The sequence below is a fragment of the Anolis carolinensis genome, chromosome 3 (genome assembly GCF_035594765.1).
Source record: "Anolis carolinensis isolate JA03-04 chromosome 3, rAnoCar3.1.pri, whole genome shotgun sequence".
Lineage (NCBI taxonomy): Eukaryota > Metazoa > Chordata > Lepidosauria > Squamata > Dactyloidae > Anolis > Anolis carolinensis.
In genome coordinates this window covers 76,770,630-76,786,516 of record NC_085843.1, presented here as the reverse complement: position 1 = coordinate 76,786,516, position 15,887 = coordinate 76,770,630, and the positions used below count along the sequence as shown (strand labels likewise).

The following is a 15,887-nucleotide window of genomic DNA, read 5'->3' as shown; positions in this document are numbered from 1 at the left end:
GTGTCTGGAATGCAAACTGCAATAAGAGTAGAGAAAGTACAGTGGAAATGTCTACATAATTGGCCAAAGGAATAGCTGTGAAAGTCTTACCCAGTTAAACTACTTGGTGATTCAAAACTTCTGTTAAAATCCTATTATATGAAATGAAAAATGTACATGTATTGATATATACATCTACATATACACATTTCAGTATTCCTATTCAGATAGTTGGCGTTTGCAGAATGCATCTGGAAAGCATGACTATAGTGCACGTGCCTTGATGGCACATGGGCACTACAACAGAGTTGATACTGAAAACATTTGATATATAGCTTCTGCATTTTAGCTCATGTTTTTGGTAACTTCAGAGTTCCTACGTGGTTACTAACACTGTGTAATGATTGCAAGCAGAATAGTACACTCCAGGGCTCTAGGAATGGCGGCCCTGATTTCTTTGGAGCCACAGGGTTTTTATGATATGAGCCAGCTCATCCAGGATCATTACAGATGAGAGAGCCTGCCTTCTTCTTTTAAGTACATGACATTTATAGGGGATGAATCTTACTGACACCACATGTTGCTGGAAGTATTTCTAAAAAAGGAGAAGCAGGACATGAGTCAGTATTGAAGGCCACATGCCAGTAACCAGCAATATGAGATAACTTTTAGATGAGGTTTGGGCTACCATACAATTACAACCCACGTCTTAAAAGTCCTGTTAAGAGTATCTTTCTTTTTCTTTTATAAATGACAGTTTTCCAAAACAAAAACAATACTAAAGGAGCAAAGGCTAGAGATGACAACCAATTAATTAGGCCTGTATTTTTCTGCTAATTAGATTCCCTTCCTAACATGAATCAATCATTGGTAAGATGCGATCCAGGAAAATTGCAACACTCTTTTTGTCATTTTAATCTGGCAGAAGTCTCTGCCAAACCCATTCTGCCAGGAAGAACAACTGTGTTATTACTTTCACAATCATTTTAAACTAGTTGGAAAAGAGGTTTGAAAATGTAAACAGATTGTAACCACTCAGTCCTTTCTTCAATCTCTTTGTTGGTATCAATCTAGTAAGACTCTCACTTTTAAGCTCCTCGTGTAGCTCTGTCCTCCTCCTGCTTCTATTTTTAATGACAGCCCATTAGTCTTTGGCTTTTAATAAAGCTAAAAAGTAACTTTGTCCAAGTGTTATACATTTAAATGTGTGCTCCTTCAGTAGTTCTGAGTACAACTTGTTTTCACACTAGAACAGTTATCTTGAGGCTAGCTCACATAGCAAATATCAAGTGCTCCAGCTAACAGTTTTAAGCCTTATTTATTTATTTTTATATACCGCTCTTTTCCCTCAGGGGGACCCTTGCCTCTCTGCCTCCCCAAAATATTCTCCATCTTAAAGAGTGGCTCTGGTGACGACATACTCAGACACCACTTCTTACCAGCAGTTCTGGCTGACCTTCATTCTTTTCCACAACATGTTTTCATATGAATAACAAAATCAAAGTTGAATCCTTGTCTAATGCAGCCGTTTTGGCCAGCTGTGTCATTTTCTGGGAGCAAGATTACTCAGAGCTTCAGAGAAGGTGGTACTTACCAAACAACAAATTTGTCACTGTGAGCAGCAGACATACAACACAGAGATTCTTTTGCTTTTTAGATTTAAATATGAGGAACTGGAAAAGTACAGAGCAAACTGTAAAATTCCACCAGCAGCTATTTTATTATGGAAGATGCTTCTCTTAAGGACAACTTAAAGTGGCAAACTCTGTTTTGGAGGTTCATGTCATAAATTTTGTTTATAATACAATTTCCATGCCAATTTATGAGGCCTGAAAATGATTTTTTTTTTTAAAAAAAGAAATATTAGTACTGCTTCCTCTGTCAAGGAGAATCCTAGCAGCTCTTGCCTTGTTATTTCTACATCAGACAAACACGGAAACCTTAGCAGTCATTCCCAAATCTGGTGCCCTCCAGATGTGCTGGACTAAAACCCCACCATCCCTGCCAGTACTCTCTTCCTGTTATGCCTCTACCCAAGTCTAGATACATTGCCAGCAATAAAGTAGAAACCACATGACTGAGGTCTTTGCATCTCCTCTCATTCTTAGGTGCCAAGTAGTTGACTGATGTGAAACTGTAGTGGCTTCATAGGTAGACCAAATTTTAAAAACACACCAGCATGTGTGAGAGAAAGAGAGACAGACAGGGAACAAATATGTATCTGGGTGGTACAGATCAAAGAATAAGGATTACTTCATTAATATAAAAGTTTAACCCTTCCAAGCATTCTAGGTCATCCTAGTGAAGAAATCTTACAGCAATGAAGCTCCTAGTTAAACTTAGCACAAAAGAGAACATAGTGTTCATTATTAAGAATAAGCTATGTAGGAGGAATGATGGTGGTGTATAGTGAAATCTAGGTATTAATCTAAACTTTTAAGGAGCTATCCAAGGTACTGAACCTATTTGGAGGATAAGTTTTAGCACCTTGGATATCTCTTTTTATACCCAGACTAATTACACCACCCACTGACATGGAAGCCAGCAGCCATCACTGGGAAGTGGAGAATATGCTCAAAAGATGGTTGTTTCATTAGGAAAAAAGGCTTTTATACTAATTAAACATGAATGTTTTGAGCTTTTTTGAGACATGCCTCCTGTTTCTTCTGTGGATTCCATTGGATGTTCTTCAGTTTCTGCTTCTTCTGCTAATCATAGAGCCTTCTGATAATCAGTGACAACAGAGTTCCATAAGCAATGCCATTACCACAGCTATCTTTTCTGCCCAACATGATTGGTCCACAGATAATTTATAACACAGTAGTAGTATGATGCTGGGCAGGAGAAAAAAAGTGCTGGAAGACTGGTCAAAACAGCATCTGTTATAACTTGTGTGTGTGTGTGCCATTGAGTCACTTGATGGTGACACCATGCATCGGAGTTTCTTATTGCAAGGAATACTCAGATGTACTTTTGCCCATTCCTTCTTTTGAAATATAGCCTAGAGAAGTTGGCATTCACTGGGACTCACTCATCCAAGTACTAACCAGCGCTGACCCTATTTGTTTTCCAAGATTAGACAAGATATGGCTTCTTTAATGTATTTAGGTTCCTTATGCTGTAACTACTAGATAGATAATATATAGATCAGATGTGAGTAACATGTGGTTCTCCATGATATGAGCCAGTCTAGATCATGTTGGGAGCTGCAGTCCAAAAACTAATGGAGGATTGCTCCTTATATTCATGCCAACATTTGCTAAATGTTGGATGATAGCTCATTTGGAAAGTTTTATACATCCTACCATCAGCCAAATTGATGTTTTGAGCAATGAGAGAGGCCACATTGTGTGTTACTTTCTGTAGGTACCACTGTCTCCTTGGCCAATTCAGCCATGTCATTTGGCAGCTGACACCGTCTCACGCTGAGGTCAGCTATATTAGAGCCACCTGAGCTATGCAAAAGTGCTTTTTTTTTAAAAAAAAAGATACAAATTAAATCTTAATGCAATATAAAACAGGCACACAGCACACATGAGAAGTTGTGACTCTCTGGAATTACTAGGGTAGCACTGCCATAATGCTGAAATTTAGCAAGTACAGTAGAGTCTCACTTATCCAACGTTCTGGATTATCCAACACATTTTTGTAGTCAATGTTTTCAATATATCATGATATTTTGGTGCTAAATTCGTAAATACAGTAATTACAACATAACATTACTGTGTATTGAACTACTTTTTCTGTCAAATTTGTTGTATAACATGATGTTTTTGTGCTTAATTTGTAAAATCATAATCTAATTTGATTTTTAATAGGCTTTTCCTTAATCTCTCCTTATTATCCAACATATTCGCTTATCCAACGTTCTGCTGGCCCGTTTATGTTGGATAAGTGAGACTCTACTGTATTATAAGTGTGTAAGAATCTCTTTATTGCCATCTACTGGCCAACATAAAAGCTGCAAATAAGCCTCTGCACAGCCTTCTTAAAAGATACTCTCTTTCCAATTGCAACTGTATTCTTCCATTGTGTATTAATATGATATACAAGAAGCATCAAGTGGTGAAGCTTCTTTACCTTAAGTTCCCTCTTTCCTTCCCTCCCTAATCAAAGCTTATTATATGAAACTATTAAATATTGTGCAACACACACGCACTGTTTAATTATGGTGGTTGGATTTTTTAAGAAGTCAAACACAACATTTTTGTGGCAGTAAAACATGACAGGACCTGAAAGGTGGTACAGTGCTTTGTATCTAATAGCTTGTTCAGCATGAGGCTGGAGGCCGAGAATTTATGTCTAAACACTGTGTGTCATTCTCACCCTGAAGTGTTTTATTGCAGTAATTAACAATTTAGATATACTTTCTCACACTATGAAAGGCAGAAACAGCACTTGTGCACTGAAAAAATACTGAGAATGGAACATGTATCTTATGAAAGCAAATTGCTTTCTTTAATCCCTGCTTACACCTTTTAGAAAACTTTCTTTCGCTACAAGAGTAGAAGGATCTAACTTCTGTTATTTTGATCGCTAGTAAAATTTAGTAAGATGCGATTGCCATTATTAAGCATTACACTGGAATAGATAGAGGCCTGATCTCATTTGATTCATTGACTTTGTTTCATAAAATATATAATGATGTAATGATATAGTGATGGAGCTTCTTGAACAGCTCAGCTACCTAATCTTTACACAAGGATTGGCAATGTAGAAGAGCTGTCAGTGACCATGGGAAAAACACTAAAAAATTTGTTTTGGATCACAGTTCTCAGAAATCCTCCAACTCTAAGAATGTTAGCTGGAATGTTGTAGATCAAATTTAGTTCCAATTATTAGCATTATTACACTAGACCCATTATATCAATGTGTTTTGTCCCAACTTACGCACCTTCAAAGGAAAGAAATGCTGCAGGCAAAGAGAAGACATGTACCAAACCCAAATTTAATATCCAGATAGCTTGTTTGCCCCAATTGGCTTCCTTTTCTACCCTTATATGCATTTTCTGTTTAGCCATAACTGGTCTGAACACAGTGCCAAAACCCAGTGCCTTTGATTTGGGTTGCTCAAAGGGTATACATTTGTCATAAGTCTAAGTGGTACGGAAGTGCTAGCAAAGGCAGATCACAAACTCAGCTGTCACTACCATTTTGAGTTCTGTAATCCAGACATCCACAGACAGTACAATGTCTGAAATCTGTCCAAGAAAGTTTTGTTTCCACTTGATATGATTTGTAAGAAGAGCCCCCAAATTCCTGGACCCATAAGACTGAAATAAATGCCCAAATGTCTAATTGTAAACAGTACTGTATGTTGTCATCAGCAATGGCCTTCTGCCTAAGGGTGATAATCCTGTAGAGCAGTGTTTTGAAAATCCATACCCTTGTGATTTTTCTGTGATGACTGGGTTTTGTTTTTGTTGAGAGCATGCACTGGCTGTTTAGAGATTTATAATAAGTAGAAACCTGTCCTCTACACATAAAAAAGAAATAGGGAGTGGGAATACAGGAAGAATGTCAGTTACTGCTGTCCTTGTTATGACTCATTATATCTCGGGGAGATTGGCCTCCCATAGAGATCTATAAAGCCACCTGACTTCTCCTCCACAACCCTCAAGAAACTATTGGGACCAACACAAAGAGATAGAAGCTGGATGCCATTCTAACTGCTATGACGCTGTCCTCTGAAATCCTGGAATTTGTAATTGCATAAGGCACTTAAGAGTTCTCCTCTTGAAAATCCAATGCCTTTCTATGAATTTCAGTAGCTCACCAAGCTATAAACTCCAGGATTATGTAGGATGGAGCCATGCAGCTCAAGTGGTATTAAAGTGCAATGTCTGTGAGGTACTGTATATATACTGGTAGTCAGAAAGGATCATACTTACTAATGTGTTGAAGACTGGAATGCTTCTTTCTTCTCAAACTGTGATCTCGTTCTGACTACATAATTATGACAGTTTGATACTGCTTTAGCTGCCATGGCTGCACCCTAAGGAATCCTGAGAGTTGTATCTTGGTAATCACTACAGTGCTCTGGCAGAAAAATTGAAATATCTCAGAAATTGAAAATCCCAGCATTCAACAGAATGGAGCCATGCAAGTTAAAATGGTATAAACTCTTGTAACCATCTTTTGAGACAGATGAGGAGCTTCTATGTTGTTCAGAGACAGATTGCAGATCTGCCATTGTTTACTGCATTGTTCTTGTAGCTGCTCCAAATGGCAAAAGAGCTCAGGTAGGGAGGCATCTCTGAAGATACGGGATCCAGCACTCAGAAAGCTCCCATTCAAATCAGAGCAGTAACGAAATGTGGAGAGTACTGACTGTCCCTGAAGTGATTGGTCCATCAGTTGCCTGTGACATGGTCTGTCTGCTGTTAAACATAAGAGGATTATCTGGAGGCAAAGAAGGGCTTCCCTTTCTAAGCTGCTATTAACACTTTTGGTCTAAACCTTTGTCATTTTCCAACCCTAAGGACTTACACAAAAAGTGAGGAATAAATTTATAGAAAGCCAAGAAAACTGGGCTTTGTGGTCTATAACCAACTGAGTAATGTAAAATTTATTAGCTCTTTAATGCTGAGGCTAAGTTAATTAATAACTTAGTTCTGGTGAAATATTAATGCTAAAATTCCATTTAAAGTCAGTCAAACAAGAGGACCATTCACAAACAAGAAAATACAAATAATGTTTAAATAGTCCAACTGCAGATCTTGTGGGGGAGGGGGGGGAGAAAATACTGGGTTTAAAATGCTGTTAACAATGGCTCTAAAGTTAAAACTGGTGTGGGAAATATCCATCTCTCCATTCACTGCTGAATTGCAGTTTCTATCATGCCTTACCACTAGCTATGCTGCCTAGACTTGGCAAGGGAATAGTAGCCTAATGATATTTTAAAGATGCTCTTGTGAGTAGGCTCATAACTAATCTGGTTTATATGATTAAGAGCCTGCACTTCAGCTTTGTGAGAAAAGGATATTTCTGGATCATAGCATCACAGAAATTAGTAAGCATAAGCAACTTCTCTGCCCTCTCCTTGGAAGAATCTCAACAACTACCAGGCCCATGGTAGTTCTCTGGAAATTGGGTTATACTCCAACTCTGTTTTAAGAAATAACTATCTGATCATAGTATCGGGCTATAAAAATGATGCCTTCATATATCAGTTTTAATTATGATTCTGAACTTCTTCTCTCTTTTTTACCCCATGTCAGATACAAGGCAACTTCAGCCTTCTCCTCCTTGGCCGTATGACCCTTCTTATCAATATCTGGGATCAATTGCTACACCTTCTGTTCACCCAGCAACGCCAATTTCACCTGGAAGGGCTAGTGGAATGACTTCCCTCTCTGCAGAACTTTCAAGCCGACTGACGGGTAAGTTTTGCTTTTTCTTGAGTGATTTTCTTGAACTTGTTAACCCCAGAATGCCAAAGGTGTGGAGCAAAGGAAGGAAAGAACAGCCACTCTGAATGAAAGAATATCCCCCTCTTTCCTATCCCTATGCCATATGGCAATTTTTTTTTAGTCTGGCAGGCTTTAGAACTAGATGATTTTAAAGAAAATGTGCTGTCTTGTTTTAATCCCTTATACTCAGGTTGCTCCTGTTACATAGAATCATGGAGTTTTAGAGTTTTGAAGAGACTGCAAAAATCATTTAGTCCAACCCACTGCCATGGAGAAATATGTAACTACAGCACACCTGAAAGATTCCTACTAAAACCTTGCAAAGATAAAGAAACTCTCACCTAAGGGTAACATTACTGTTACAAATCTTGTGTCTTACCCACTTCTTTCTCACTGAGGAATTGCAATCAAATGAGGGTGACCGGATCATATGAAATCTGGGGTGTAGCTCTATCCCTGCTGTCATCGGTTTCCATAGATGGCTCCAGGTGTCTCTTTACTTTATCTGGGGAGCCAGCTTTGCTCCTGCTTCCTGTTCTATACAAGGAAGGGGCAGGAAGATTAATGTGCTCTTAGCAAACACTTTCAGATACTGGCCAAGCCCTGATCCTGTCACCTATGACCAGCTTTGTACACTCATCTCTCCATCTCCCATTTTTGAACATGTGAAAAAATTGCATTATATAGATGGGAATCAGTTTGATGGGTGAAAATACATTACTTGCTCAGTTTTAGTAGGACATAGGGCCCTTGTCTTGCATTATAGATTCTGGTAGACATTGTTTATTATGGTTTCAATCTGTGGGGTCTCTGTCAATAAAAGCAGCTACAAATATTGAAACCAGCACGTAGAAGCAACACACAAACCATGTATTAATATGTTGTTGAAGGCTTTCGTGGCTGGAATCATTGGGTTGTTGTGCATTTTCTGGGCTATATGGCCATGTTCCAGGAGCATTCTCTCTTGACGTTTTGCCCACATCTATGGCAAGAATCCTCAGAGGTTGTGTATTAATTATTTCTAAGCCATCATTTGAGAGCCAACATGAGACAGTGGTTTAAGCATTGGACTACATTTGTGGAGAGTAGGGTTCTAATCTCCACTCAGCCATGGAAACTGAGTGATCTTGGGCAAGTCACAATCTCTCAGCCTCAGAAGAAGGTAAAGGCAAAGCCTAGAAAACCCTGTGGTAAGTTCACCCTAGGGTTGTCATAAGTTGGAAATGAAGGCACACAAACACACGTGTAAGCTGCCAGTTTAGGATTTTGTCCAATTCTGCTAGGCTAGAATTACTTCCAGTTGTCATATAAATCAGATGAATGGTGACTTTGTAATATGTCTACAAGTGATTTTCCTTTAAAGGCATGGAGTCTGTCCATAAGGAAAGGTTTCTTTTTGGAAAAAAATCCATTCACTTGCTGTTTCCTTACTTTTAGGATTTTACCCAGATGGGCTTTACCCTTAAGCAAATGCAGCTGGTTTTTATAATGAAGCTTTTGTGTCTGGACTACAATGTTCACTTTAAGCACTGTTTGGTATGCACACATTAAAAAGCCTCTAATCTTCATATGCCCTCGCAGAATTTACTTGCACACAGTACATAATAGGCCAAAATAAATTTCTCCTTTGTGAGCAACAGTAGTAGGACAGAATATTAAAAAAATTAAAAGGACAGACTTTTGAGGAAAATGCAATGGAGCCAATAAATCACACTTACACACTAACGGAATAATAAGAGACACATACAGAATAGGATAAATTGTAGCTGTTCCACTACTACTGAGGAGCAATAGCATACAACATTGTCTGCCCAGTTCAAGAGGTACTAAGCTAGGATGGTTGCCTCTTCTTTTGCATGCTTAGATTGAATTTCAACTACTGAAGGACAAGTGGACATTAGATAAAATCACAGTACCTCTATACTAAACAACAGGATCACCAGTTCAACTTCTGCCTGTCAAACTGCTAAGAAGAGCACAGGAACCCTGCTACAAAAAAGAAGTGGCAATCCTTTTAAAAGTTGAAATCTAATCTGCTAGGAAAGGTACATCCAGGTGTTCGGTAGTATTGTTAAGGAGAAAAGCAAATAGTTATTATATTTGGCATATCAGGAATTAAGACATTATAACATGTCATAGAAATCTTCTGAAAAAGCCATAAAAGTATATCAAAGAGGCCTGACGGTTGGACTGACAAGCTTTCAGAACTTGAGACTACAAGATGTCTGCAGCGCCCTTTTAATCCAGTCACAGTGCAGACTGGTTTTTGTTTTCTTTCTCCCACCTACAGACTCCCACCCCGCCTCTCCATACACAGTCATACACATTCCTTTCATGCAGACTCTACACTGTCTGAGGAGGTGTTGCCATGAGGAAATATTCCTTTATTGTTATTTTAATGCCTTTAATGCTGGCAAGAAAGAGGAGCCAGGGTCCCTGTTAATTGGAGCCTGTCTAGAAACACTCTTTTAAGAGCCCATTATCTCTTTAATCTGTTTTAAGGGGATGCAGGCAGAGAATTGGAGCTGGGTGGTGAGTGAGAGCTCCTCAACTAACAGAGAAGAAATGACATTCAACCATTATTTCAAACATGGCTCATATTATTTGGCATATTTTCATCCCTAGTCTCTGAATCTCTGTGGGCTGAGACAGGGAGTCAAAAGTCAGTAACAGGTTGGGATGAACTGAAAGGAGGACAAGAGTCTGACGTTTGCAGGCATTTTCCTCTACATTAAAAAGTGCCCCTTTGATAAATGTTTTTACAGGGTTCACAACAAAATGAGCAAGAACAAAGAACATTTTCTGAATACAACCTAATGGCACTATTATTAAAAGGATGAAATATTTCAGAACTCTCCACTTTCTCTCAAAAGCTCTATATCTGCTTTGAAAGCTGAAACAGCAAAATATTTGGCGGATTTCTGGGTCTCATTGTTTCTCGGGTCTACACAGCCCCTTATACCACATTGTGTTTTGCTGTTGCCTTTATCTTTGCTGTTCACTCTCTAATGCCAGGGTATAAGACCCTGGACATTGGCTTCCAAATCTGGCCTTAACAGCACTGTCCTGAGTCCTTGGTTACCTAAGATGATGGGCAGACTCAAGAATTATTTCTAGTGGGTATTTTCTTATGCAGGCACATACAGAAGTGATCCTTTAAGTATCTTTTTGAACGTGCACCACAAATTTCAAAAGATCTCAACACAAGCATATTACAAATATTTCACTCTTGGTATCATATAATTCATTTTGTTTTGTTACGTCTATACCCAGTCTTTCCTCCAGTGCGCTCAAGGCAGCATATGTGGCTCTTCAAATTCCCACTTCATCCTCAAAATATGTTAGTGGGATAGGTCAGGCTCACTGGTCCAAGCTTACCCAGTAAGGTTAATGGCTTAGTGAGGACTAGGATCTGGATCTCCCAAGTTTTCACTCTAACCACTACACTACACTGGTTGTTTGCATCTTTAACCTGAAATGTGGCTGATATTCTTTAGAACTGGAGATCTATTAGTATTATTCACTTTTTTCCTGAACTGTAGTGGGAACCACTCTATTGTACCCCTTACTATGTTTTCTCTGTCCTCTTTCCAAAACCAGGTGCTTCCGACCTAACTGCGTTCAGTGATCCAAGAGTAGGAATTGAACGTCCTTTCCCTGCCATTCCATCCATTTCTGATCCTCGTATGCACTATTCAGGACCATTCACCTACGCTCCAACACCTGTCAGTTCAGGAATAGGAATTGGCATGTCTGCCATGACCACTGCCACAAGATACCACACTTATCTACCCCCTCCATACCCAGGTTCTTCTCAGGCTCAAGGTGGCCCATTTCAGACCAGCTCTCCATCTTATCATCTCTACTATGGAACGTCAGCAGGATCATACCAGTTCTCCATGATGTCTGGAGGAGATCGGTCACCCCCACGTATTCTTCCTCCTTGCACTAATGCTTCCACAGGATCGACCCTCCTCAATCCCAACCTTCCAAACCAGAATGATGTTGTGGACACAGAAGGCAGTCACAGCAACTCTCCTACCAACATGGGAACCACAGCTCGCCTAGAAGAAGCAGTATGGCGACCATATTGAATTATCAGTATATGTGTCCAACCTGCTGGTGTCCATGGTATTCTCATGAGTGATTGAGGGCTCTGCCATGTTTATATAACATACAGAGAAGCAGTCTAGAAATCAGTATTTCTGGGAATGGTGCCATGGCGACCAACTGATTTTACTCAGCAAGGAAATTACATTCCCAAAAAGTGCACTCATCCAGAGGTGATAATGTTTTAAATGGCGGTAATACTACTCACTCACTTTGTCTATTGATATGGGAAAGAATAGATACTCAATGTGTTTCCAGAACGTGACACTTCAAAGTGAATTTGGAACTCCGCAAATCTTTTTTTAAATCCTTTGACATATGGTTTGGGGGCTTAAAGTCTTGCACCATGTTAATGAGTTTAATCAATCATTTTGACATATTAGGTAAAAGGAAGTATAGGAAGATTCTCAGAGAGAAACTGTGAATACTTCTGATTTAGCAATGCTGTGAATAAGAGGTTTTATATCCTGGAATTAATTTTTTAGTCAAGTTGTATATTTCAAAGAGTATGGGAATTCTTTTTAATTTTTATTTTTTCTTGGGATGCAACTCATCCTTCTTTGCATATTATTTTTATTTCCTTTTTGGCACCTTAAAATTGCAAAAAGATTTAATCTTTTTTTTAAAAAAAAATATATATGCTTGCTTATCTCATACTTTATCAGCCAGACACATCCAAAAGAGACAAAAAAAACCTTCCCAGAAGGTAATTTCATATTTCCTTTAATATAAAAAAGTGACAGACAAGCGTCCTTTTCAACTACTGAAATTATGATGAGTTGCCTGATATTTATGCTCAGCATTGAGTTTGTTGTGTGTGATACCTTTTATTATTTAAATATGCTTTAAAAATAAGCACATGCATTTTGTAGCAACCAAAGTTTTAAATTGTCACATATAAAATGGCTGGAATAATTATGGGTAATGTGACTTTTATTATTTAGAAGTATTGTTTACATTTTGTTCCATTTCATTTTCTTCGGTCAATTAACACACAATAAAGTTTCTCCAGTTGAGAACCCAAAATTATTTTAAATGTTAGTAAGGAAGAAGTAGTGACAAGATATGTCTGTTCTTAGAGGGGGGGAGGGAAGGATTTTGCTATTTCATGTTGAAGGTTTGAATAGGATTTATAGAGCTGGAGCAGGGCACTAGAGGCAGACACTGGTCTTGGAGAGCACAGTTTCCAAGAAAAACTGAATATAATGCTCCTTGTTATACGGCATCAACATCCTGAAAATGAAGATAAATGAAAAACAAAACCAAAAACAGCCAGATACCATATTGGCAGTGGCCACTGATGGCTTCCATTTCAGTGGTGTGGTAAATCTAATGTTTAAATTCTGATGTTTAGAGAAGCTGTACAGTTAGACCTCCCTATTTCCGGTTTTAACCTTTACAGATTTGATTATTTGCAATTTTGATTAATATGTTCTCTATAGAAATCTCTAGATCTCTCAGTATGACCCTATGGTCAGCATCTGCCAGAAGATGACCATAGAGGCATGATGGAGACCTAGACATTCATAGAGAGAACACTTTTCTAGACATTTATAGCTCCTCCAGAGAGATTATGTAATCAATGTCCCAGTATTTCCTGTAGAGTCACATCGGAGAACATAGAGAGGTGTTAAAATAGTATTTGTATGTTCAGTTTTCCCACTTTTTGTGGAGATTCAGTACCCCTAGCCCTAGCTAATGTGGAGGGCCAACTATACTCCCCAAAGTAGGTTCAGTACCTTGAACAGTAAAGTTTGGAGTTAAACCTGGAATTGAGTCACCACCCCATTGTCATGGAAGCCACCATAGGTTAGCAGTAACTTCCAGATCTATATGTTATTGGTAGAATCAGACACATACTGGACATTGTGCTTTGATGTGCTAGAGAATGCAAGAACATGTTTAAAGCTCTGATCTTAAACTCGGTCATTTGGATACAGATTACGTGGAAATCAATAGAGATAAAGCCCACAGTTTATGTAGTACAGAGTTGCAGTTACTTTTTCTGCATCCTTACAAAGCACCTGCCACAGACAATCTCAGGATGGTGTAGGCCTAAGCAGAAAAATGGCATGGGAATGGGTCCATTTATACCTTCATTCATCCCCAGCTGCTTTTCACCTTAAAACATAGGGGCAGGAGATGTATGGCCATCTTACGGAATTGGCCTGTAATTCCCATCGCTCTGAATTTATTATGCCAACTGAATGTCTGTAGTGAAAGGAAAGGTATGACTGCCTTTCAATGTTCTACCACAGGAGGAAAAGCAGACAGGCAGTTTTCAATAGAAAAACAGTAGAAGGCGAGAAAGCTACACATCTTCTCTCACACATTATGCAGGTTTGCAGCCTTTTGGACTCACTGTCGCTTTAAAAATGACATCTGGCAACTTTTCACATTGAATTGGCACCCCAGCAACACATAAAAACAGTTCACCTTGCAAAACGGTGGCCTTCTCTAAAACGGAGAAGCAGAATAACCATCACATCGGTAGGCTGAAATAGCCCACCCAATAGCATATTTGTAATTTTTGTCCATTTGTTTTCATGATAACTTAATATGATTATTGTTGTTTCACTGTTTATTACATCTCAAACATACCAGTTATCACTGTAATTATTAGGCACTATTTTATACGGGGCGGGGGGATCTCAATGCAATCGTTTTCCTCAAGAACAGAACCTGCTGAAGTTGACAGAATTCAGAATTATCTTTTGATTCTTAACAGACCTTCCAAAATCAGTGAAACAACTTCAGGTCAACCCATTGGTATTTAAATCAGTGTTGGGTGTTTTAAAGAAATAATAAAAGGATTTGGTTTAGAAAGATCCTTGGCTGCAGGCAGCAAAACAGCTGAACTTATTTAAAGTACTTCTTTTTACTTATAGATATAGATATATATTTGTAGTTTGCTTTTGGCTTGTTTGTGTGTTTGATGCAGTAGCACTTTGGTATAAAATGTTACAGAGTTAAGCAATGCTATGACATCAGTAGGGTCAACTTTTGTGCGTAAAATCATTTCAGCTGATCTCAGCCAAACAAAAAACAATGTCATGTTCGCCTCTTTCAGTCTAGTAGGTTAATGGGTTTCTGAAGGTGAATTTTAAACTTTATTTGAGTTAATACATGTGTTGTAATTAGAGTATTTAAAGTTTTTTAAAGAAAGAAACTTTTCTGTGCTTCTGATTTTTTTTTAAAAAAATGTTGTTTAAGTAGTTAATTTTACAAAACTGTTACAACCATCTTCTCTGATGTTTCATATTTCAGTTCTTACCTCTCCAAATGACATTTAAAGGGTTCTTTCATAGTAATTTTTTCACACGATGCAGCCTATAATACAATGCATTTTATTTTCTGTTACAAGTGCTTGCTGGTGACATCTATTTAAATAAATAACAGCAACTAGACCAACTGCATAATTTCTACAATCTGTTTATACAGTCCACCCTCCACATTCAGTGGAGTTAGAGGCACAGGACTTCCATGAAAATGGGAAAAAATGAATAAAGAAATTGCTTAATTTTTTTTTACCTGAGAGAATACCTCTCTAGGAACTTCTAGGTCTTCCAGTACAACTCTATAGTTGAATTCCATTGCAACTGAAGATGGAATCACATTGAAGGACCTAGAGATTCGTAGAGAAAACATTTTAAATCAGATCCATGAATAATCAAATTCACAATAGTCAAAACTACAAATATTGGGGGCTGAAATGGAACCAAATAACTGTTGAGGTAGCATTCCTATAATAGGTAATGAGTGTGAAATGGCAAGATTCTGGGGGAATCTGCAATTATTAAAGTCCTACAAAGGTCAGCTAAACTGAGATCAAGGGAGGCAGAAGGGGATATAAAACACTTCACATCTTCAGAGGAAGGCAGTAAATGTATAGCTAACTTTACCATTTCATGCCATTTGTCTATCTAGCTCAGTATTGTCTACTCATAGTGGAAGTGGATGTCCTTCTGACAGAAACCTTTCACATCGCTTGCTTCCTGTTCTTTTAAATAGAAATGACATGTGTCATTCCAGCCAGGGTTGTTCCAAGATACTTTGCTAGCAGAGCCGAAAGTGGTGCTCATTTCTCACCTCAACTCAAGGAAGATAGTTATTTTGGTACGAGGGAGAAAATCCAACAGATGTCAGTAAACATAACATAACATAGTAAATAAATAACAAATGGTTTTCTTACTCTGCTAAATGTAGGACAAGTTCAGCCACCAGCAAAGTATGATATATTTTCAGCAATTGTTTTCCTCATGCATCCATATTAAGTGTATTCCACCCTGTTCTCTTAGTACAAAACATTCAAAAAGAAAAATCCCCCAAACCACATTAGACTAATACCTTTAGTAAGATACTGTATCATTTGCAAATACCACATAG

General features: G+C 38.3%; 1 protein-coding gene across 2 annotated transcripts in view; it reads left to right on the top strand.

The window, feature by feature from the left end:
• runx1 (RUNX family transcription factor 1) overlaps nucleotides 1–14,908 on the top strand; it is a 241,767-nt gene extending 226,859 nt beyond the window's left edge. For both annotated transcript variants that reach the window (XM_062975081.1, XM_062975080.1), the window contains 2 exons: nucleotides 7,200–7,361; nucleotides 10,992–14,908. In XM_062975081.1, the coding sequence (XP_062831151.1) occupies nucleotides 7,200–7,361; nucleotides 10,992–11,485 (656 nt within the window). In that variant the 3' untranslated portion in view covers nucleotides 11,486–14,908. The remainder of the gene's footprint in view (nucleotides 1–7,199; nucleotides 7,362–10,991) is intronic.
• Nucleotides 14,909–15,887: the final 979 nt, after the last annotated feature.